This window comes from Oncorhynchus masou, unplaced genomic scaffold, assembly GCF_036934945.1.
Source record: "Oncorhynchus masou masou isolate Uvic2021 unplaced genomic scaffold, UVic_Omas_1.1 unplaced_scaffold_539, whole genome shotgun sequence".
Taxonomy (NCBI): domain Eukaryota; kingdom Metazoa; phylum Chordata; class Actinopteri; order Salmoniformes; family Salmonidae; genus Oncorhynchus; species Oncorhynchus masou.
Genome location: NW_027011801.1, coordinates 122,501 through 146,622, shown reverse-complemented (window position 1 = coordinate 146,622; position 24,122 = coordinate 122,501). Strand labels below are relative to the sequence as shown.

General features: G+C 44.0%; 1 protein-coding gene across 3 annotated transcripts in view; it reads right to left on the bottom strand.

The window, feature by feature from the left end:
• LOC135535970 (dynactin subunit 1-like) overlaps positions 1 to 24,122 on the bottom strand; it is a 94,421-nt gene that overhangs the window by 26,274 nt on the left and 44,025 nt on the right. For all 3 annotated transcript variants that reach the window (XM_064962373.1, XM_064962372.1, XM_064962374.1), the window contains 6 exons: positions 22,976 to 23,213; positions 22,417 to 22,629; positions 11,698 to 11,859; positions 11,275 to 11,406; positions 2,766 to 2,894; positions 165 to 307 (listed from right to left, as the gene is read on the bottom strand). In XM_064962373.1, coding sequence (XP_064818445.1) covers positions 165 to 307; positions 2,766 to 2,894; positions 11,275 to 11,406; positions 11,698 to 11,859; positions 22,417 to 22,629; positions 22,976 to 23,213 — 1,017 coding nt within the window. The remainder of the gene's footprint in view (positions 1 to 164; positions 308 to 2,765; positions 2,895 to 11,274; positions 11,407 to 11,697; positions 11,860 to 22,416; positions 22,630 to 22,975; positions 23,214 to 24,122) is intronic.

Genomic DNA, 24,122 nt, shown 5'->3' with positions numbered 1-24,122 from the left:
CGCGATGACGTACCCCCGACCTGCGATTTCAAAAACAGTGTCGTTCCTTGGCCCAAGAGGGAAAGAAACTGATTTTAAAATCACAGGCAGGGGCTACCTCATCACGTAACCATGGCCCTACACGTATACCATCTAGACATGTGTATGTTGTGTTGTGTTCTTACTTCTCTTTCTTCTTGAGCAGAGTTTGAGTCTCGTCTAGTTGAGTTTGGATCTTCTCTACGCGCTCGTCTGCGTCTCTAGATGAACTGTCGAGTTTCTTCTCCAACAGACTGAGCCGAACGCTAGCCTCACTCAGCTCCTCTCCCTGAGGATATATAGGATAAATATATCACTAGCCACTTTAAACAATGCTACCTTATATAATGTTTACATACCCTACATTATTCATCTCATCTGTATACGTATATACTGTACTCTATATCATCTACTGCATCTTTATGTAATACATGTATCACTAGCCACTTTAACTATGCCACTTTGTTTACATACTCATCTCACATGTATATACTGTACTCGATACCATCTACTGTATCTTGCCTATGCTGCTCTGCACCATCACTCATTCATATCTTTATGTACATATTCTTTATCCCCTTACACGGTGTATAAGAAATTAGTTTTGGAATTGTTAGTTAGATTACTTGTTGGTTATTACTGCATTGTCGGAACTAGAAGCACAAGCATTTCACTACACTCGCATTAACATCTGCTAACCATGTGTATGTGACAAATAAAATTTGATTTGATTTCAGGACACACACAAGATGGTGTCGACAGACATGGTTGCCCTGTTCCAAGCTCCTAACCAACTTTGAAGGATTTTTTGAATGTTTCTTGTTATTTCTTACATTATTTGCTAAAGAATTATGTCTTAATTCCTTTATTTTACATTTTTTGGATGATGTGTGTGATGTTTTGTGTTGTCAGGAATTACTGCACTGTTGGAGCGAGGAACACAAGCGTTTCGCTACGTCAGCGATAGCATCTGTATCAGACCAATTAAATAAATTGATTTTGATTTGAAAACAAAACTGTAATGATCCCTGGTGATACTGTCCTGCAAGTGACCCATCTCTCAATGTGACCACATAGGAAGGGTTCATTTAGCCTACAGTGTTCAGCCTTAGGTCGGGATTCAATCTGAAACCGCACTGTTAGACATTTAAAGGTAATTAGACATTTAAAGGTCATTATACATTTAAAGGTCATTAGACATTTAAAGGTCATTAGACATTTAAAGGTCATTAGACATTTAAAGGTCATTAGACATTTAAAGGTCATTAGACATTTAAAGGTAATTTCCAATTGAACCCACATCTGCAGCCTTTAATGCGGTCCTCATTAGACATTTAAAGGTCATTAGACATTTAAAGGTCATTAGACATTTAAAGGTCATTAGACATTTAAAGGTAATTAGACATTTAAAGGTCATTAGACATTTAGAGGTCATTAGACATTTAGAGGTCATTAGACATTTAGAGGTCATTAGACATTTAAAGGTCATTAGACATTTAAAGGTCATTAGACATTTAAAGGTCATTAGACATTTAAAGGTCATTAGACATTTAAAGGTCATTAGACATTTAAAGGTCATTAGACATTTAAAGGTAATTAGACATTTAAAGGTCATTAGACATTTAAAGGTCATTAGACATTTAAAGGTCATTAGACATTTAAAGGTCATTAGACATTTAAAGGTCATTAGACATTTAAAGGTCATTAGACATTTAAAGGTAATTAGACATTTAAAGGTCATTAGACATTTAAAGGTCATTAGACATTTAAAGGTCATTAGACATTTAAAGGTAATTAGACATTTAAAGGTCATTAGACATTTAAAGGTCATTAGACATTTAAAGGTCATTAGACATTTAAAGGTCATTAGACATTTAAAGGTCATTAGACATTTAAAGGTCATTAGACATTTAAAGGTCATTAGACATTTAAAGGTAATTTCCAATTGAACCCACGCCTGCAGCCTTTAATGCGGTCCTCCGTGAACACAGTAACATTGCCTTAAAAGGCATGCGTTGTCTATGAGCCAGACGGTATTCAATCCCAGCCTTAGTAAGCCTGCTTAACTCTGTGTCAGGGTGGTGCGTTCATTGTTGTTAAACCATTGAGAGGTCATCAGGAAGTGTGTTAGTGTACCTTGATCTCGTGTGTTCAGAGAGGTCATCAGGAAGTGTGTGAGTGTACCTTGATCTCGTGTGTTCAGAGAGGTCATCAGGAAGTGTGTGAGTGTACCTTGATCTCGTGTGTTCAGAGAGGTCATCAGGAAGTGTGTGAGTGTACCTTGATCTCGTGTGTTCAGAGAGGTCATCAGGAAGTGTGTGAGTGTACCTTGAACTAGTGTGTTCAGAGAGGTCATCAGGAAGTGTGTGAGTGTACCTTGAACTAGTGTGTTCAGAGAAGTCATCAGGAAGTGTGTTAGTGTACCTTGATCTCGTGTGTTCAGATAGGTCATCAGGAAGTGTGTTAGTGTACCTTGATCTCGTGTGTTCAGAGAGGTCATCAGGAAGTGTGTGAGTGTACCTTGATCTCGTGTGTTCAGAGAGGTCATCAGGAAGTGTGTTAGTGTACCTTGATCTCGTGTGTTCAGAGAGGTCATCAGGAAGTGTGTGAGTGTACCTTGATCTCGTGTGTTCAGAGAGGTCATCAGGAAGTGTGTGAGTGTACCTTGATCTCGTGTGTTCAGAGAGGTCATCAGGAAGTGTGTGAGTGTACCTTGATCTCGTGTGTTCAGAGAGGTCATCAGGTACCTTGAACTTGAGTGACTTCTTGAGCTCCTTGATGACTGTGTCTCTGTCCTCCAGCTTCATGCCCAGTCCTTCTGCGTCTGTGATCTCCGCTCTGAGGGCTGTGGCACGCAGCTCCACCGGAGGAAGTGTCTGGGAAGGGACAAACACAACCACGTCAACCAATCAAAAAGGGACAAACACAACCACGTCAACCAATCAAAGAGGGACAAACACAACCACGTCAACCAATCAAAAAGAGACAAACACAACCACGTCAACCAATCAAAAAGGGACAAACACAACCACATCAACCAATCAAAAAGGGACAAACACAACCACATCAACCAATCAAAAAGGGACAAACGCAACCATATCAACCAATCAAACTTCATATAGCACAGTTCCAACAAACAAAAATGCAGTTCAAAGTGCATAACATAATAAAATAATACAAATTAATATATACATGTTTTCCAGTTCCAACTAAACATGGAGGACAGACACAGACCAGTATGTTAAACCGGAGTCTGACATCGGGGACGAAGACTACATAATGTACAGTCAAGATGTTGCTGTTGATAGAGTTTGTTGGTGGTGTCTCTGATACAGTACCTACAGTCAAGATGTTGCTGTTGATAGAGTATGTTGGTGGTGTCTCTCTGATACAGTACCTACAGTCAAGATGTTGCTGTTGATAGAGTATGTTGGTGGTGTCTCTGATACAGTACCTACAGTCAAGATGTTGCTGTTGATAGAGTATGTTGGTGGTGTCTCTCTGATACAGTACCTACAGTCAAGATGTTGCTGTTGATAGAGTATGTTGGTGGTGTCTCTCTGATACAGTACCTACAGTCAAGAAGTTGCTGTTGATAGAGTATGTTGGTGGTGTCTCTCTGATACAGTACCTACAGTCAAGATGTTGCTGTTGATAGAGTATGTTGGTGGTGTCTCTCTGATACAGTACCTACAGTCAAGATGTTGCTGTTGATAGAGTATGTTGGTGGTGTCTCTCTGATACAGTACCTACAGTCAAGATGTTGCTGTTGATAGAGTATGTTGGTGGTGTCTCTCTGATACAGTACCTACAGTCAAGAAGTTGCTGTTGATAGAGTATGTTGGTGGTGTCTCTCTGATACAGTACCTACAGTCAAGATGTTGCTGTTGATAGAGTATGTTGGTGGTGTCTCTCTGATACAGTACCTACAGTCAAGATGTTGCTGTTGATAGAGTATGTTGGTGGTGTCTCTCTGATACAGTACCTACAGTCAAGATGTTGCTGTTGATAGAGTATGTTGGTGGTGTCTCTCTGATACAGTACCTACAGTCAAGATGTTGCTGTTGATAGAGTATGTTGGTGGTGTCTCTCTGATACAGTACCTACAGTCAAGATGTTGCTGTTGATAGAGTATGTTGGTGGTGTCTCTCTGATACAGTACCTACAGTCAAGATGTTGCTGTTGATAGAGTATGTTGGTGGTGTCTCTGATACAGTACCTACAGTCAAGATGTTGCTGTTGATAGAGTATGTTGGTGGTGTCTCTCTGATACAGTACCTACAGTCAAGATGTTGCTGTTGATAGAGTATGTTGGTGGTGTCTCTCTGATACAGTACCTACAGTCAAGATGTTGCTGTTGATAGAGTATGTTGGTGGTGTCTCTCTGATACAGTACCTACAGTCAAGATGTTGCTGTTGATAGAGTATGTTGGTGGTGTCTCTCTGATACAGTACCTACAGTCAAGAGGTTGCTGTTGATAGAGTATGTTGGTGGTGTCTCTCTGATACAGTACCTACAGTCAAGATGTTGCTGTTGATAGAGTATGTTGGTGGTGTCTCTCTGATACAGTACCTACAGTCAAGATGTTGCTGTTGATAGAGTATGTTGGTGGTGTCTCTCTGATACAGTACCTACAGTCAAGATGTTCCTGTTGATAGAGTATGTTGGTGGTGTCTCTCTGATACAGTACCTACAGTCAAGATGTTGCTGTTGATAGAGTATGTTGGTGGTGTCTCTGATACAGTACCTACAGTCAAGATGTTGCTGTTGATAGAGTATGTTGGTGGTGTCTCTGATACAGTACCTACAGTCGATATGTTGCTGTTGATAGAGTATGTTGGTGGTGTCTCTCTGATACAGTACCTACAGTCAAGATGTTGCTGTTGATAGAGTATGTTGGTGGTGTCTCTCTGATACAGTACCTACAGTCAAGATGTTGCTGTTGATAGAGTATGTTGGTGGTGTCTCTCTGATACAGTACCTACAGTCAAGATGTTGCTGTTGATAGAGTATGTTGGTGGTGTCTCTCTGATACAGTACCTACAGTCAAGATGTTGCTGTTGATAGAATATGTTGGTGGTGTCTCTCTGATACAGTACCTACAGTCAAGATGTTGCTGTTGATAGAGTATGTTGGTGGTGTCTCTGATACAGTACCTACAGTCAAGATGTTGCTGTTGATAGAGTATGTTGGTGGTGTCTCTCTGATACAGTACCTACAGTCAAGATGTTGCTGTTGATAGAGTATGTTGGTGGTGTCTCTCTGATACAGTACCTACAGTCAAGATGTTGCTGTTGATAGAGTATGTTGGTGGTGTCTCTCTGATACAGTACCTACAGTCAAGATGTTGCTGTTGATAGAGTATGTTGGTGGTGTCTCTCTGATACAGTACCTACAGTCAAGAGGTTGCTGTTGATAGAGTATGTTGGTGGTGTCTCTCTGATACAGTACCTACAGTCAAGATGTTGCTGTTGATAGAGTATGTTGGTGGTGTCTCTCTGATACAGTACCTACAGTCAAGATGTTGCTGTTGATAGAGTATGTTGGTGGTGTCTCTCTGATACAGTACCTACAGTCAAGATGTTCCTGTTGATAGAGTATGTTGGTGGTGTCTCTCTGATACAGTACCTACAGTCAAGATGTTGCTGTTGATAGAGTATGTTGGTGGTGTCTCTGATACAGTACCTACAGTCAAGATGTTGCTGTTGATAGAGTATGTTGGTGGTGTCTCTGATACAGTACCTACAGTCGATATGTTGCTGTTGATAGAGTATGTTGGTGGTGTCTCTCTGATACAGTACCTACAGTCAAGATGTTGCTGTTGATAGAGTATGTTGGTGGTGTCTCTCTGATACAGTACCTACAGTCAAGATGTTGCTGTTGATAGAGTATGTTGGTGGTGTCTCTCTGATACAGTACCTACAGTCAAGATGTTGCTGTTGATAGAGTATGTTGGTGGTGTCTCTCTGATACAGTACCTACAGTCAAGAAGTTGCTGTTGATAGAGTATGTTGGTGGTGTCTCTCTGATACAGTACCTACAGTCAAGATGTTGCTGTTGATAGAGTATGTTGGTGGTGTCTCTCTGATACAGTACCTACAGTCAAGATGTTGCTGTTGATAGAGTATGTTGGTGGTGTCTCTCTGATACAGTACCTACAGTCAAGATGTTGCTGTTGATAGAGTATGTTGGTGGTGTCTCTGATACAGTACCTACAGTCAAGATGTTGCTGTTGATAGAGTATGTTGGTGGTGTCTCTCTGATACAGTACCTACAGTCAAGATGTTGCTGTTGATAGAGTATGTTGGTGGTGTCTCTCTGATACAGTACCTACAGTCAAGAAGTTGCTGTTGATAGAGTATGTTGGTGGTGTCTCTCTGATACAGTACCTACAGTCAAGATGTTGCTGTTGATAGAGTATGTTGGTGGTGTCTCTCTGATACAGTACCTACAGTCAAGATGTTGCTGTTGATAGAGTATGTTGGTGGTGTCTCTCTGATACAGTACCTACAGTCAAGATGTTGCTGTTGATAGAGTATGTTGGTGGTGTCTCTGATACAGTACCTACAGTCAAGATGTTGCTGTTGATAGAGTATGTTGGTGGTGTCTCTCTGATACAGTACCTACAGTCAAGATGTTGCTGTTGATAGAGTATGTTGGTGGTGTCTCTGATACAGTACCTACAGTCAAGATGTTGCTGTTGATAGAGTTTGTTGGTGGTGTCTCTCTGATACAGTACCTACAGTCAAGATGTTGCTGTTGATAGAGTATGTTGGTGGTGTCTCTCTGATACAGTACCTACAGTCAAGATGTTGCTGTTGATAGAGTATGTTGGTGGTGTCTCTCTGATACAGTACCTACAGTCAAGATGTTGCTGTTGATAGAGTATGTTGGTGGTGTCTCTCTGATACAGTACCTACAGTCAAGATGTTGCTGTTGATAGAGTATGTTGGTGGTGTCTCTCTGATACAGTACCTACAGTCAAGAAGTTGCTGTTGATAGAGTATGTTGGTGGTGTCTCTCTGATACAGTACCTACAGTCAAGATGTTGCTGTTGATAGAGTATGTTGGTGGTGTCTCTCTGATACAGTACCTACAGTCAAGATGTTGCTGTTGATAGAGTATGTTGGTGGTGTCTCTCTGATACAGTACCTACAGTCAAGATGTTGCTGTTGATAGAGTATGTTGGTGGTGTCTCTGATACAGTACCTACAGTCAAGATGTTGCTGTTGATAGAGTATGTTGGTGGTGTCTCTCTGATACAGTACCTACAGTCAAGATGTTGCTGTTGATAGAGTATGTTGGTGGTGTCTCTGATACAGTACCTACAGTCAAGATGTTGCTGTTGATAGAGTATGTTGGTGGTGTCTCTCTGATACAGTACCTACAGTCAAGATGTTGCTGTTGATAGAGTATGTTGGTGGTGTCTCTGATACAGTACCTACAGTCAAGATGTTGCTGTTGATAGAGTATGTTGGTGGTGTCTCTCTGATACAGTACCTACAGTCAAGATGTTGCTGTTGATAGAGTATGTTGGTGGTGTCTCTGATACAGTACCTACAGTCAAGATGTTGCTGTTGATAGAGTATGTTGTTGGAGTTAGCAGGAAGTCGTCTTTACCAGAGCTCTACGACTGTGGCCCTTTCTCTACCAAAACAGTAAGTAGTCCTTACCAAAGATCTCCAACTCTGGCCTTTTCCCTACCGAACCTGTCACAATTGGTACCCTAACAATAGCATTGACTTTTCTATATAATGCAGTAAGTGCTACTTGTTGGTGTAGTTCAACTATGTGTCTATCTATACCTGTTCTCTCCTCTCTGCACAGACCATACAAACGCTCCACACCGCGTGGCCGCGGCCACCCTAATCTGGTGGTCCCAGCGCGCACGACCCACGTGGAGTTCCAGGTCTCCGGTAGCCTCTGGAACTGCCGATCTGCGGCCAACAAGGCAGAGTTCATCTCAGCCTATGCCTCCCTCCAGTCCCTCGACTTCTTGGCACTGGCGGAAACATGGATCACCACAGATAACACTGCTACTCCTACTGCTCTCTCTTCGTCCGCCCACGTGTTCTCGCACACCCCGAGAGCTTCTGGTCAGCGGGGTGGTGGCACCGGGATCCTCATCTCTCCCAAGTGGTCATTCTCTCTTTCTCCCCTTACCCATCTGTCTATCGCCTCCTTTGAATTCCATGCTGTCACAGTTACCAGCCCTTTCAAGCTTAACATCCTTATCATTTATCGCCCTCCAGGTTCCCTCGGAGAGTTCATCAATGAGCTTGATGCCTTGATAAGCTCCTTTCCTGAGGACGGCTCACCTCTCACAGTCCTGGGCGACTTTAACCTCCCCACGTCTACCTTTGACTCATTCCTCTCTGCCTCCTTCTTTCCACTCCTCTCCTCTTTTGACCTCACCCTCTCACCTTCCCCCTACTCACAAGGCAGGCAATACGCTCAACCTCATCTTTACTAGATGCTGTTCTTCCACTAACCTCATTGCAACTCCCCTCCAAGTCTCCGACCACTACCTTGTATCCTTTTCCCTCTCGCTCTCATCCAACACTTCCCACACTGCCCCTACTCGGATGGTATTCCGCCGTCCCAACCTTCGCTCTCTCTCCCCCGCTACTCTCTCCTCTTCCATCCTATCATCTCTTCCCTCTGCTCATACCTTCTCCAACCTATCTCCTGATTCTGCCTCCTCAACCCTCCTCTCTTCCCTTTCTGCATCCTTTGACTCTCTATGTCCCCTATCCTCCAGGCCGGCTCGGTCCTCCCCTCCCGCTCTGTGGCTCGACGACTCATTGCGAGCTCACAGAACAGAGCTCCGGGCAGCCGAGCGGAAATGGAGGAAAACTCGCCTCCCTGCGGACCTGGCATCCTTTCACTCCCTCCTCTCTACATTTTCCTCCTCTGTCTCTGCTGCTAAAGCCACTTTCTACCACTCTAAATTCCAAGCATCTGCCTCTAACCCTAGGAAGCTCTTTGCCACCTTCTCCTCCCTCCTGAATCCTCCTCCCCCTCCCCCTCCTCCCTCTCTGCAGATGACTTCGTCAACCATTTTGAAAAGAAGGTCGACGACATCCGGTCCTCGTTTGCTAAGTCAAACGACACCGCTGGTTCTGCTCACACTGCCCTACCCTGTGCTCTGACCTCTTTCTCCCTCTCTCTCCAGATGAAATCTCGCTTCTTGTGACGGCCGGCCGCCCAACAACCTGCCCGCTTGACCCTATCCCCTCCTCTCTTCTCCAGACCATTTCCGGAGACCTTCTCCCTTACCTCACCTCGCTCATCAACTCATCCCTGACCGCTGGCTACGTCCCTTCCGTCTTCAAGAGAGCGAGAGTTGCACCCCTTCTGAAAAAACCTACACTCGATCCCTCCGATGTCAACAACTACAGACCAGTATCCCTTCTTTCTTTTCTCTCCAAAACTCTTGAACGTGCCGTCCTTGGCCAGCTCTCCCGCTATCTCTCTCAGAATGACCTTCTTGATCCAAATCAGTCAGGTTTCAAGACTAGTCATTCAACTGAGACTGCTCTTCTCTGTATCACGGAGGCGCTCCGCACTGCTAAAGCTAACTCTCTCTCCTCTGCTCTCATCCTTCTAGACCTATCGGCTGCCTTCGATACTGTGAACCATCAGATCCTCCTCTCCACCCTCTCCAAGTTGGGCATCTCCGGCGCGGCCCACGCTTGGATTGCGTCCTACCTGACAGGTCGCTCCTACCAGGTGGCGTGGCGAGAATCTGTCACCTCGCCACGCGCTCTCACCACTGGTGTCCCCCAGGGCTCTGTTCTAGGCCCTCTCCTATTCTCGCTATACACCAAGTCACTTGGCTCTGTCATAACCTCACATGGTCTCTCCTATCATTGCTATGCAGACGACACACAATTAATCTTCTCCTTTCCCCCTTCTGATGACCAGGTGGCGAATCGCATCTCTGCATGTCTGGCAGACATATCAGTGTGGATGACGGATCACCACCTCAAGCTGAACCTCGGCAAGACGGAGCTGCTCTTCCTCCCGGGGAAGGACTGCCCGTTCCATGATCTCGCCGTCACGGTTGACAACTCCATTGTGTCCTCCTCCCAGAGCGCTAAGAACCTTGGCGTGATCCTGGACAACACCCTGTCGTTCTCAACCAACATCAAGGCGGTGGCCCGTTCCTGTAGGTTCATGCTCTGCCTCACACAGGAAGCGGCGCAGGTCCTTATCCAGGCACTTGTCATCTCCCGTCTGGATTACTGCAACTCGCTGTTGGCTGGGCTCCCTGCCTGTGCCATTAAACCCCTACAACTCATCCAGAACGCCGCAGCCCGTCTGGTGTTCAAACTTCCCAAGTTCTCTCACGTCACCCCGCTCCTCCGCTCTCTCCACTGGCTTCCAGTTGAAGCTCGCATCCGCTACAAGACCATGGTGCTTGCCTACGGAGCTGTGAGGGGAACGGCACCGCAGTACCTCCAGGCTCTGATCAGGCCCTACACCCAAACAAGGGCACTGCGTTCATCCACCTCTGGCCTGCTCGCCTCCCTACCACTGAGGAAGTACAGTTCCCGCTCAGCCCAGTCAAAACTGTTCGCTGCTCTGGCCCCCCAATGGTGGAACAAACTCCCTCACGACGCCAGGACAGCAGAGTCAATCACCACCTTCCGGAGACACCTGAAACCCCACCTCTTCAAGGAATACCTAGGATAGGATAAGTAATCCTTCTCACCCCCCTTAAATGATTTAGATGCACTATTGTAAAGTGGCTGTTCCACTGGATGTCAGAAGGTGAATTCACCAATTTGTAAGTCGCTCTGGATAAGAGCGTCTGCTAAATGACTTAAATGTAAATGTAAAATGTTGGTGGTGTCTCTCTGATACAGTACCTACAGTCAAGATGTTGCTGCTGATAGAGTATGTTGGTGGTGTCTCTCTGATACAGTACCTACAGTCAAGATGTTGCTGTTGATAGAGTATGTTGGTGGTGTCTCTCTGATACAGTACCTACAGTCAAGATGTTGCTGTTGATAGAGTATGTTGGTGGTGTCTCTCTGATACAGTACCTACAGTCAAGAGGTTGCTGTTGATAGAGTATGTTGGTGGTGTCTCTCTGATACAGTACCTACAGTTAAGATGTTGCTGTTGATAGAGTATGTTGGTGGTGTCTCTCTGATACAGTACCTACAGTCAAGATGTTGCTGCTGATAGAGTATGTTGGTGGTGTCTCTCTGATACAGTACCTACAGTCAAGACGTTGCTATAGTTACCGTGATCTGGGGTCTATCTGCGTCGTACTCTCCCTCTTGCATGGCGGTGGCCATCTTGTTCATGGTTGCTATGACGATACAGCAGGACTGGCGCAGGCACCCATAGGGGTTAGAACCTTGAGTTCCATAGATCTGGAAACAGGACAGGTTAGATGTAGAGGTACTGTATGTGTGTGTGTGTGTGTGTGTGCACTGTATGTGTGTTTGTTCGGTTTTTACTATACTTGTGGGGACCAGAAGTCCTAACAAAGATAGTAAAACAAGGAAAATTCGGGACATTTCGACGGTTCCCGTCAAGAAAAAAGAATAGCGGTTTGGAGTTAAGGTTTGAGAAAATAGGATTTTGAATGGAAATCAACTGTTTGGTCGTATGTGTGTGTGTGTGTATGTGTGTGTGTGTGTGTGTGTGTGTGTGTGTATTACCTGCTCTCCAGCCTTAAAGGCCACGTCCTCTAGTTTGAGTGCGGAGAGTCCCTCCTGCTCCCCTAGATGGGCAACCATCTGCGCCCCTGCAGCCGCCACCTCTTGCAGCACAGCCACCACCCAGGTCAGGTGTTTCCTGCAGTCCAGCAGAATATCTGCCACCTGGGGGGGAGAAGAAAACAGAGACTACATCAGATCATACCTGGGGGATCAAACAGTCCGAAGTCAGCTACTTAAATAATAAGCTCGAAGATAGCTTGTTCATTTAGATTTTGAGAACAATTCACAACCAGGGAGGAATGTGTCGCTCATCGGTTGAATCTAACCCCGGTCTTGGTCTGCTTCACGGGCATCCAGGAAGTCAAGGCCTCTTGGTTAAAAACTCTGTGGTGACCGGCAAGATGGCGTACTGAGCAGTCACACTTTAGTTTGTTCTGTGGGTCAAGTGACAGATTCTATATTCTAAAATGTATCTATATTTATTTTTCTTTGAGTGCTGAGTTGTACGTCGAAAAGCTACCTTGTAAAATTCCAAACAACAAAATAACAGTGGAAAAGAAGACATTGTCCACAGCGCCTGTAAACCGCAACATGTCAACATGTTAGCTGAAGTTTCTAGCAAGTCAACATACTAGCTAAAGTTTCTAGCAAGTCAACATGCTAGCTAAAGCTTCTAGCAAGTCAACATACTAGCTAAAGCTTCTAGCAAGTCAACATGCTAGCTAAAGTTTCTAGCAAGTCAACATGCTAGCTAAAGTTTCTAGCAAGTCAACATGCTAGCTAAAGTTTCTAGCAAGTCAACATGTTAGCCGAAGTTTCTAGCAAGTCAACATTCTAGCTAAAGTTTCTAGCAAGTCAACTGTCTCGCAGCTTGACGACAACTACAGGGAGCAAATGGGCGTTAACGCTGACGTCACAGGAGACAGCTGGACTCTCTGTTAAGTGAAATAAACAATGAGGTAAAAGAGGTGAGAAATCCTCCCACACCTGCCCTGGAAGAGCTCTTGAATGTAACCAGTGTCCTGGAAGCAGTAAATAACCTGACGAAAGATGATAGAAGATTTTGGTTCTCAACTAAGACAAAACACTGTCATGGTTGCACTCTTGGAGGGAAGGTCTGAAATACTTTTTCCCATGAATTAACAGACAGTTAATACTTCCCCCTAGCATTGGCAACGCTAAACACAGGTAGTTAAATGTTTAAAGTCAGCTAACTTAACCTGATTACGAGGAGAGATGTTATAGTTCACAGTCAGCTAACTTAACCTGATTACGAGGAGAGATGTTATAGTTCACATTCAGCTAACTTAACCTGATTACGAGGAGAGATGTTATAGTTCACAGTCAGCTAACTTTAACCTGATTAAGAGGAGAGATGTTATAGTTCACAGTCAGCTAACTTAACCTGATTACGAGGAGAGATGGTATAGTTCACAGTCAGCTAACTTGACCTGATTAAGAGGAGAGATGTTATAGTTCACAGTCAGCTAACTTAACCTGATTACGAGGAGAGATGTTATAGTTCACATTCAGCTAACTTAACCTGATTACGAGGAGAGATGTTATAGTTCACAGTCAGCTAACTTTAACCTGATTAAGAGGAGAGATGTTATAGTTCACAGTCAGCTAACTTAACCTGATTACGAGGAGAGATGTTATAGTTCACAGTCAGCTAACTTAACCTGATTACGAGGAGAGATGTTATAGTTCACATTCAGCTAACTTAACCTGATTACGAGGAGAGATGTTATAGTTCACAGTCAGCTAACTTAACCTGATTACGAGGAGAGATGTTATAGTTTTAACAAGGGCCATTGTTCTACTAACTACAGTAGTAAGTTAAAACCTCTCTTGTTTACATTTATCTAGTCATTTGACTAGTATTTATTTGGTATGTTCACACTTGGTTCTTTAAATGCAAGGGGACTGAAAAACAATCTTAAAATGAAAGCCGTTACTATTTATTTTGTAAAGGGGAAAAAAAATAAAATTGTACTTTTCTTTAAGAGATGCAATTAAGTGCTGAGGACATAAAAGTTTTGGACTAATCAAGTCGGTGATAAAACCTCCTTCAGTCGTTCTCCCACATGTTCAGCGGGAGTCGGCATCGTGCTATATAACAGGGAAGGTAATAAATACGAAAGAAGAAGAGCCTAGTCATTGGTTGTGTTGAATCTGGAGTAGTCTTGTCTCATTCTGTTTAACATTTATAGCGACAACAACGAACGGCAACAAAAAAAAACAGAACTCTCATTGGAAAATGTGTCAAAGCTAAATCGGAGACTGTCAGGAAATGTTTCACACTGACAGCACTATTATTTTATGATGAATGGTTAGACAGATCACCAAAGTTTTCTGTTTCCCATCACAATGTAATTTTTTTACATATTGTTGCTATGCTCATGTGCTTACTGATTCCTGGAGATACTTAATCCTGATATAGTACAATTATCTTGGTTTTAAACCCATTTGCATCTCATGCTTCTAGCATTGACCATTGGTTAGTTTCTAGTGTTGTTTTAGAATGTATCTCAGAAGTGGCCATATCTGCTACCCCATTAAGAGACTATGTAATGTAATTATGTAATTATCTCAGAAGTGGCCATGTCTGCTACCCCATTAAGAGACTATGTAATGTAATTATGTAATTATCTCAGAAGTGACCATGTCTGCTACCCCATTAAAAGACTATGTAATGTAATTATGTAATTATCTCAGAAGTGGCCATGTCTGCTACCCCATTAAGAGACTATGTCATGTAATTATGTAATTATCTCAGAAGTGGCCATGTCTGCTACCCCATTAAGAGACTATGTAATTATCTCATTACACCTAATGGGGTTTGCAATAATGGCCACTGGAAGTTTTAATTCAACACGGATGGCCTTACTGCAAACTTTTACAAGCATTTCTGGGAAAACCTCAGATTGGTGGAAATCCTTTAATGAAACACGGTGTAAATCGCCTTGATTCCCAAACCTGGAAAAGATCCCCAATTCACCCACCTGTCGACAGATGTTTACACAAATCCCCTTAAGGACAGTATGGAACAAGGCATCAGCGAAACACAATCTTTTTTTCAACAACATAAAATGAGTTTTAGACTTGAAAACAGAGACCTAATTGAGGATGGCGGTTTTTATCTTACTTCTAGAAAGACATTTGATACGGTCAAATATAAATTTAATCTTCTGGGGACCTGCATTCTTTGGTTTTGGGGATAAAGTTTATAGATTTGATCAAAGCCTGTTACCAGGACATAAATAGCTCCTGTGTCATTAATGGTTGGGCACATCACCTCGTTGAACTTGGTAATTATACAAGTGTGTTCGTCCACATTATGAAGGCTGAGTTGCTGGCTATCCAGCTAAAGATCTGTAATGATATAATAACAGCTATCTGTGCTGGGTACTGACATCTCAGTTCGCCAACTAGCTGAAGACAACACAGTCGTTAAAAAAAGAAATATATTTTACCTTTATTTAACTAGGCAAGTCAGTTAATAACAAATTCTTATTTTCTAAGATGGCCTCAGAACAGTGTGTTAACTGCCTTGTTCAGGGGGCAGAATTAAAACATTTTTTTTACCTTGACAGCTCGGGGATTTGATCTTGCAACATTTACGGTTACAAGTAGAACGCTTTAACCATATAATATATACAACCACCAATAACCAAACCCCATTATACCATTATACCAGGCAGACTATAATGGTTAGGTGTGGAATAACCAAACCCCATTATACCAGGCAGACTATAATGGTTAGGTGTGGAATAACCAAACCCCATTATACCAGGCAGACTATAATGGTTAGGTGTGGAATAACTAAAAAAAAAATATATATCAGGAAGGGTCAGACTTTAAAGAACGTAGTTTAAGATTGATTTGGACTGTTTTAATGACATTATAAAAGTTAACTGTCTCAAATCTTTTTTGAGTAACAGTTATGCCTTCTGGCTTTGTATGTCTGAGGAATAATCCCTGGAGAAGTATCCCAAGAGAAGTGTCCCAAGAGAAGTATCCCTGGAGAAGTATCCCAAGAGAAGTGTCCCAAGTGAAGTATCCCTGGAGAAGTATCCCTGGAGAAGTATCCCTGGAGAAGTATCCCTGGAGAAGTGTCCCAAGTGAAGTATCCCTGGAGAAGTATCCCTGGAGAAGTATCCCTGGAGAAGTATCCCTAGAGAAGTATCCCTAGAGAAGTATCCCTGGAGAAGTATCCCTGGAGAAGTATCCCTAGAGAAGTATCCCTGGAGAAGTATCCCAAGAGAAGTATCCCTAGAGAAGTATCCCTAGAGAAGTATCCCTGGAGAAGTATCCCAAGAGAAGTATCCCTGGAGAAGTATCCCTGAGAAGTATCCCTAGAGAAGTATCCCTAGAGAAGTATCCCAAGAGAAGTATCCCTGAGAAGTATCCCTAGAGAAGTATCCCTAGAGAAGTATCCCAAGAGAAGTATCCCTGGAGAAGTATCCCTGGAGAAGTATCCCTAGCGAAGTATCCCTGGATAAGTATCCCTGGAGAAGTATCCTGGAGAAGTATCCCATATAGAAGTATCCCAAGAGAAGTATCCCTAGAGAAGTATCCCAAGAGAAGTATCCCTAGAGAAGTATCCCTGGAGAAGTATCCCTAGAGAAGTATCCCTGGAGAAGTATCCCTGGAGAGGTATCCCTAGAGAAGTATCCATATAGAAGTATCCCTGGAGAATTATCCCCAGAGAAGTATCCCTAGAGAAGTATCCCTGGAGAAGTATCCCTAGAGAAGTATCCCTGGACAAGTATCCCTAGAGAAGTATCCCTAGAGAAGTATCCCTAGAGAAGTATCCATGGAGAAGTATCCCTGGAGAAGTATCCCTAGAGAAGTATCCCTAGAGAAGTATCCCTAGAGAAGTATCCCTGGAGAAGTATCCTGGAGAAGTATCCCAAGAGAAGATATCCCAAGAGAAGTATCCCTGGAGAAGTATTCCTGGAGAAGTATCCCATATAGAAGTATCCCAAGAGAAGTATCCCTAGAGAAGTATCCCTGGAGAAGTATCCCAAGAGAAGTATCCCTGGATAAGTATCCCGAGAGAAGTATCCATGGAGAAGTATCCCAGGAGAAGTATCCCTAGAGAAGTATCCATGGAGAAGTATCCCTAGAGAAGTGTCCCTAGAGAAGTATCCCTGGAGAAGTATCCCCAGAGAAGTATCCCTAGAGAAGTATCCCTGAAGAAGTATCCCTGGAGAAGTATCCCTGGAGAAGTATCCATAGAGAAGTATCCCTGGAGAAGTATCCCTGGAGAAGTATCCCTGGAGAAGTATCCCTGGAGAAGTATCCCTGGAGAAGTATTCCATGAGAAGTATCCCTGGAGAAGTATCCCTGGAGAAGTATCCCTGGAGAAGTATCCCTAGAGAAGTATCCCTGGAGAAGTATCCCTGGAGAGGTATCCCTAGAGAAGTATCCATGGAGAAGTATCCCTGGAGAAGTATCCCAAGAGAAGTATCCCAAGAGAAATATCCCTGGAGAAGTATTCCCTGAGAAGTATCCCATATAGAAGTATCCCAAGAGAAGTATCCCTAGAGAAGTATCCCAAGAGAAGTATCCCTAGAGAAGTATCCCTGGAGAAGCATCCCTAGAGAAGTATCCCTGGAGAAGTATCCCTAGAGAAGTATCCCTAGAGAAGTATCCATATAGAAGTATCCCTGGAGAAGTATCCCCAGAGAAGTATCCCTAGAGAAGTATCCCTGGAGAAGTATCCCTAGAGAAGTATCCCAGGAGAAGTATCACTGGAGAAGTATCCCTGGAGAAGTATCCTAGAGAAGTATCCCTAGAGAAGTACCCCTAGAGAAGTATCCCTGGAGAAGTATCCCAAGAAGATCCCTGATAAGTATCCCTGGAAGTAAGCTATCCCAGGAGAAGTATCCCTGGAGAAGTATCCCAGGAGAAAGTATCCCTGAAGAAGTATCCCTGAGAAGTGTCCCTAGAGAAGTATCCCTGAGAGATCCTAGTATCCCTGGAGAAGTATCCCTAGAGAAGTATCCCTAGAGAAGTACCCTAGAGAAGTATCCCTGGAGAAGTATCCCTGAGAAGTATCCCTAGAGAAGTATCCCTAGAGAAGTATCCCTGGAGAAGTATCCTGGAGAAGTATCCCTGGAGAAGTATCCCTAGAGAAGTATCCCTAGAGAAGTATCCCTGGAGAAGTATCCCTGGAGAAGTATCCCTAGAGAAGTATCCCTAGAGAAGTACCCCTAGAGAAGTATCCCAAAAGATGTATCCCAAGAGAAGTATCCCTGGAGAAGTATCCCTGGAGAAGTATCCCTAGAGAAGTATCCCTGGAGAAGTATCCCAAGAGAAGTATCCCTGGAGAAGTATCCCTAGAGAAGTATCCCTAGAGAAGTGTCCCTAGAGAAGTATCCCTGGAGAAGTATTCCCAGAGAAGTATCCCTAGAGAAGTATCCCTGAAGAAGTATCCCTGGAGAAGTATCCCTGGAGAAGTATCCATAGAGAAGTATCCCTGGAGAAGTATCCCTGGAGAAGTATCCCTGGAGAAGTATCCCTGGAGAAGTATCCCTGGAGAAGTATTCCATGAGAAGTATCCCTGGAGAAGTATCCCTGGAGAAGTATCCCTGGAGAAGTATCCCTAGAGAAGTATCCCTGCAGAAGTATCCCTGGAGAGGTATCCCTAGAGAAGTATCCATGGAGAAGTATCCCTGGAGAAGTATCCCAAGAGAAGTATCCCAAGAGAAGTATCCCTGGAGAAGTATACCCTGAGAAGTATCCCAAGAGAAGTATCCCTAGAGAAGTATCCCTGGAGAAGCATCCCTAGAGAAGTATCCCTGGAGAAGAATCCCTAGAGAAGTATCCCTAGAGAAGTATCCATATAGAAGTATCCCTGAGAAGTATCCCCAGAGAAGTATCCCTGGAGAAGTATCCCTAGAGAAGTATCCCAGGAGAAGTATCACTGGAGAAGTATCCCTGGAGAAGTATCCCTAGAGAAGTATCCCTAGAGAAGTACCCCTAGAGAAGTATCCCAAGAGAAGTATCCCAAGAGAAGTATCCCTGGAGAAGTATCCCTGAGAAGTATCCTGGAGAAGTATCCCTGGAGAAGTATCCCCAGAGAAGTATCCCGGAGAAGTATCCCTGGAGAAGTATCCCAAGAGAAGTATCCCTAGAGAAGTATCCCTGGAGAAGTATCCCAAGAGAAGTATCCCTGGAGAAGTATCCCTGGAGAAGTATCCCAGGAGAAGTATCCCTGGAGAAGTATCCCTAGAGAAGTGTCCCTAGAGAAGTATGCCTGGAGAAGTATCCCCAGAGAAGTATCCCTAGAGAAGTATCCCTGAAGAAGTATCCCTGGAGAAGTATCCCTAGAGAAGTATCCCTAGAGAAGTATCCCTGGAGAAGTATCCCTGGAGAAGTATCCCTGGAGAAGTATCCCTGGAGAGGTATCCCTAGAGAAGTATCCATGGAGAAGTATCCCTGGAGAAGTATCCCAAGAGAAGTATCCCAAGAGAAGTATCCCTGGAGAAGTATTCCCTGAGAAGCATCCCTAGAGAAGTATCCCTGGAGAAGTATCCCTGGAGAAGTATCCCTAGAGAAGTATCCTTAGAGAAGTATCCATATAGAAGTATCCCTGGAGAAGTATCCCCAGAGAAGTATCCCTAGAGAAGTATCCCTGGAGAGGTATCCCTAGAGAAGTATCCCAGGAGAAGTATCCCTGGAGAAGTATCCCTGGAGAAGTATCCCTGGAGAAGTATCCTAGAGAAGTATCCCTAGAGAAGTACCCCTAGAGAAGTATCCTGGAGAAGTTTCCCAGGAGAAGTATCCCTGGAGAAGTATCCCTGGAGAAGTATCCCTGGAGAAGTATCCCTAGAGAAGTATCCCTGGAGAAGTATCCCAGGAGAAGTATCCCTGGAGAAGTATCCCTGGAGAAGTATCCCTGGAGAAGTATCCCTAGAGAAGTATCCCTAGAGAAGTACCCCTATAGAAGTATCCCAGGAGAAGTATCCCTGGAGAAGTATCCCTGGAGAAGTATCCCTAGAGAAGTATCCCTGGAGAAGTATCCCAGGAGAAGTATCCCAGGAGAAGTATCCCTGGAGAAGTATCCCAAGAGAAGTATCCCTGGAGAAGTATCCCTGGAGAAGTATCCCTGGAGAAGTATCCCTGGAGAAGTATCCCTAGAGAAGTATCCCTGGAGAAGTATCCCTGGAGAAGTATCCCAAGAGAAGTATCCCAAGAGAAGTATCCCTGAGAAGTATCCCTGGAGAAGTATCCCCAGAGAAGTATCCCTAGAGAAGTATCCCTGGAGAAGTATCCCTGGATAAGTATCCCTGGAGAAGTATCCCCAGAGAAGTATCCCTAGAGAAGTATCCCTGAAGAAGTATCCCTGGAGAAGTATCCCTGGAGAAGTATCCCTAGAGAAGTATCCCTAGAGAAGTATCCTGGAGAAGTATCCCTGAGAAGTATCCCTGGAGAAGTATCCCTAGAGAAGTGTCCATATAGAAATATCCCTGGAGAAGTATCCCCAGAGAAGTATCCCTAGAGAAGTATCCCTGGAGAAGTATCCCTAGAGAAGTATCCCTATAGAAGTATCCCTGGAGAAGTATCCCTAGAGAAGTATCCCTGGAGAAGTATCCCTGAGAAGTATCCCTGGAGAAGTATCCCAAGAGAAGTATCCCTGGAGAAGTATCCCTGGAGAAGTATCCCTGGAGAAGTATCCCTAGAGAAGTATCCCTATAGAAGTATCCCTGGAGAAGTATCCCTGGAGAAGTATCCCTAGAGAAGTATCCCTATAGAAGTATCCCTATAGAAGTATCCTGAGAAGTATCCCTGGAGAAGTATCCCTGGAGAAGTATCCCTAGAGAAGTATCCCAAGAGAAGTATCCCAAGAGAAGTATCCCTGGAGAAGTATCCCAAGAGAAGTATCCCTGGAGAAGTATCCCTGGAGAAGTATCCCTGGAGAAGTATCCCAAGAGAAGTATCCCTGGAGAAGTATCCCTGGAGAAGTATCCCTGGAGAAGTATCCCTAGAGAAGTATCCCTAGAGAAGTATCCCTGGAGAAGTATCCCTGGAGAAGTATCCCTAGAGAAGTATCCCAAGAGAAGTATCCCAAGAGAAGTATCCCTGGAGAAATATCCCAAGAGAAGTATCCCTGGAGAAGTATCCCTGGAGAAGTATCCCAAGAGAAGTATCCCTAGAGAAGTATCCCTAGAGAAGTATCCCAAGAGAAATATCCCTGGAGAAGTATCCCTGGAGAAGTATCCCTGGAGAAGTATCCCTGGAGAAGTATCCCAAGAGAAGTATCCCTGGAGAAGTATCCCTGGAGAAGTATCCCAAGAGAAGTATCCCTAGAGAAGTATCCCTAGAGAAGTATCCCAAGAGAAATATCCCTGGAGAAGTATCCCTGGAGAAGTATCCCTGGAGAAGTATCGCAAGAGAAGTATCCCTAGAGAAGTATCCCTAGAGAAGTATCCCTGGAGAAGTATCCCTGGAGAAGTATCCCTGGAGAAGTATCCCTGGAGAAGTATCCCTGGAGAAGTATCCCTAGAGAAGTATCCCTAGAGAAGTATCCCTAGAGAAGTATCCCTGGAGAAGTATCCCTGGAGAAGTATCCTGGAGAAGTATCCCTAGAGAAGTATCCCTAGAGAAGTATCCCTGGAGAAGTATCCATAGAGAAGTATCCCTAGAGAAGTATCCCTGGAGAAGTATCCCTAGAGAAGTATCCCTGGAGAAGTATCCCTAGAGAAGTAACCCTAGAGAAGTATCCCTAGAGAAGTATCCCTAGAGAAGTATCCATATAGAAGTATCCCTAGAGAAGTATCCCTAGAGAAGTATCCCTAGAGAAGTATCCCTGGAGAAGTGTTTAGGAAAGTAGGCGGATAACGTGTTCTCCTTTCATGTGATGTTTAATATCTCTAAGCTCCCTGTCAAGTTATCTGCCTTTCACCAGCCAGCCCTTCTCTGCTGGAAGATGCTTTACATCTTCTCTGTTGGAAGATGCTTTACAGCCCATAATGACTCTATGTTATACAGAACACTGGAACACCGTATTAAATATCATGAATGATGGGTTGATGGGTTCGGGATTTTCTCTCTTATAATGATGTTTGTGTTCAATTTGATTTCATACCGTTTATTTTGCAATACAGGAACGTTGTTAATGCTGTTCCTAAGGCCTTTCTTTGCTATTTTCGAAGAGGAATATGGTTCATAAATTTTACTTTGTTGATGGAACATTGCATATTTGTTAACTTGAGAAATACTGCACCATACACCTTAGTTAGATGTATATTTGCGCAAAATATTGTATTATTTTCTATATAAATACTGCTCAGGCCTCTGTCTATATGATATTGTGCCAAAACTGTGGCCAGTCTCTACCCACTGTGACCCTAACCAAGAGTGCAGCTCAGTAAAACTGATTGGTTACCTGCTGTAGGAAGGTGAGTGCTGATTGGTTACCTGCTGTAAGAAGGTGAGGACTGATTGGTTACCTGCTGTAGGAAGGTGAGTGCTGATTGGTTACCTGCTGTAAGAAGGTGAGTGCTGATTGGTTACCTGCTGTAAGAAGGTGAGTGCTGATTGGTTACCTGCTGTAAGAAGGTGAGTGCTGATTGGTTACCTGCTGTAAGAAGGTGAGGACTGATTGGTTACCTGCTGTAGGAAGGTGAGTGCTGATTGGTTACCTGCTGTAGGAAGGTGAGTGCTGATTGGTTACCTGCTGTAAGAATGTGAGTGCTGATTGGTTACCTGCTGTAAGAAGGTGAGTGCAGCAGGTATCCCAGGTACGTCCGTACCAGGCATGCGTCGGCGGATCTTCTTACAGAACTGTCTGATGTCAGAACAGGAAGTCTCTAGATCCTTCAGCAGCACGGCCAGGTCCGTCTTCTCCTGCCCTGTGTGTAGGAACGCACGCAGACGACCAACCTCCACACACATACAGTCCAATGCACTCTGGGTAAACTACAGACAGGGAGAGAGGGGGGGAGGAAGAGGGAGATAGCAGGAAGTAGGGAGCAGGGGGGAGAATGAGGGCGAGAAAGATAGAGAATGCGGGAGAGGGGGAGAGAAAGAGAGGGAGAGATAGTGGGAGGGGGGAGCAGGGGGAGAACAAGGGAGAGAGCGGGGGGGTAGCGGGGGGGGGGGGGGTAGCGGGAGAGGAAGCGTGTCAAGAAGAAGTCACGTGAAGATACACCCACCGTAGTTAAAGGAACCCACTAGATTTACCAACATCCTTCCAGTCGGGGTTTTGGACCTGTGACTTAAGCGTTTTGGCATTGAACACACTTGGGATAAAGAGTCTAGGTACCTTGATGTGATCAGCCAGATGCATGGTGCAGTCTTCTGTCTGCTCTGCCAGGTGGATACTGTACAGGTGCTGGTAGTATTTGATGGCCTTGGTGAGCGGCGCCACATGCACCGTCTCATCCAGCTGGTCTTTGTGCAGCAGGTCAATCAGGAAGTCCAGGGAACGTTCGTGAACGCCCATCTCCGGGTACAGCGTCCCGATCTTCTGATATACCTCCACGCTGCATTGGTTCAGCGCTCTAACACACACACACACACACACACACACACACCATAGTTGAGTGAGATCTTTCCATGTTGAATGCAGTGTAGATTTTTTTGTGGCTAAACTATGTGGCTAAACTTACTGTTCGTATTTATGTAGTGTAGCAGACTGACTTACTGTTCGTATTTATGTAGTGTAGCAGACTGACTCACTGTTCGTATTTATGTAGTGTAGCGGACTGACTCACTGTTCGTATTTATGTAGTGTAGCAGACTGACTTACTGTTCGTATTTATGTAGTGTAGCAGACTGACTTACTGTTCGTATTTATGTAGTGTAGCAGACTGACTTACTGTTCGTATTTATGTAGTGTAGCAGACTGACTCACTGTTCGTATTTATGTAGTGTAGCGGACTGACTCACTGTTCGTATTTATGTAGTGTAGCAGACTGACTCACTGTTCGTATTTATGTAGTGTAGCAGACTGACTTACTGTTCGTATTTATGTAGTGTAGCAGACTGACTTACTGTTCGTATTTATGTAGTGTAGCCTGTAGCAGACTGACTTACTGTTCGTATTTATGTAGTGTAGCAGACTGACTTACTGTTCATATTTATGTAGTGTAGCAGACTGACTTACTGTTCGTATTTATGTAGTGTAGCAGACTGACTTACTGTTCGTATTTATGTAGTGTAGCCTGTAGCAGACTGACTTACTGTTCGTTTTTATGTAGTGTAGCAGACTGACTTACTGTTCGTATTTATGTAGTGTAGCAGACTGACTTACTGTTTGTATTTATGTAGTGTAGCAGACTGACTTACTGTTCGTATTTATGTAGTGTAGCCTGTAGCAGACTGACTTACTGTTCGTATTTATGTAGTGTAGCAGACTGACTTACTGTTTGTATTTATGTAGTGTAGCAGACTGACTTACTGTTCATATT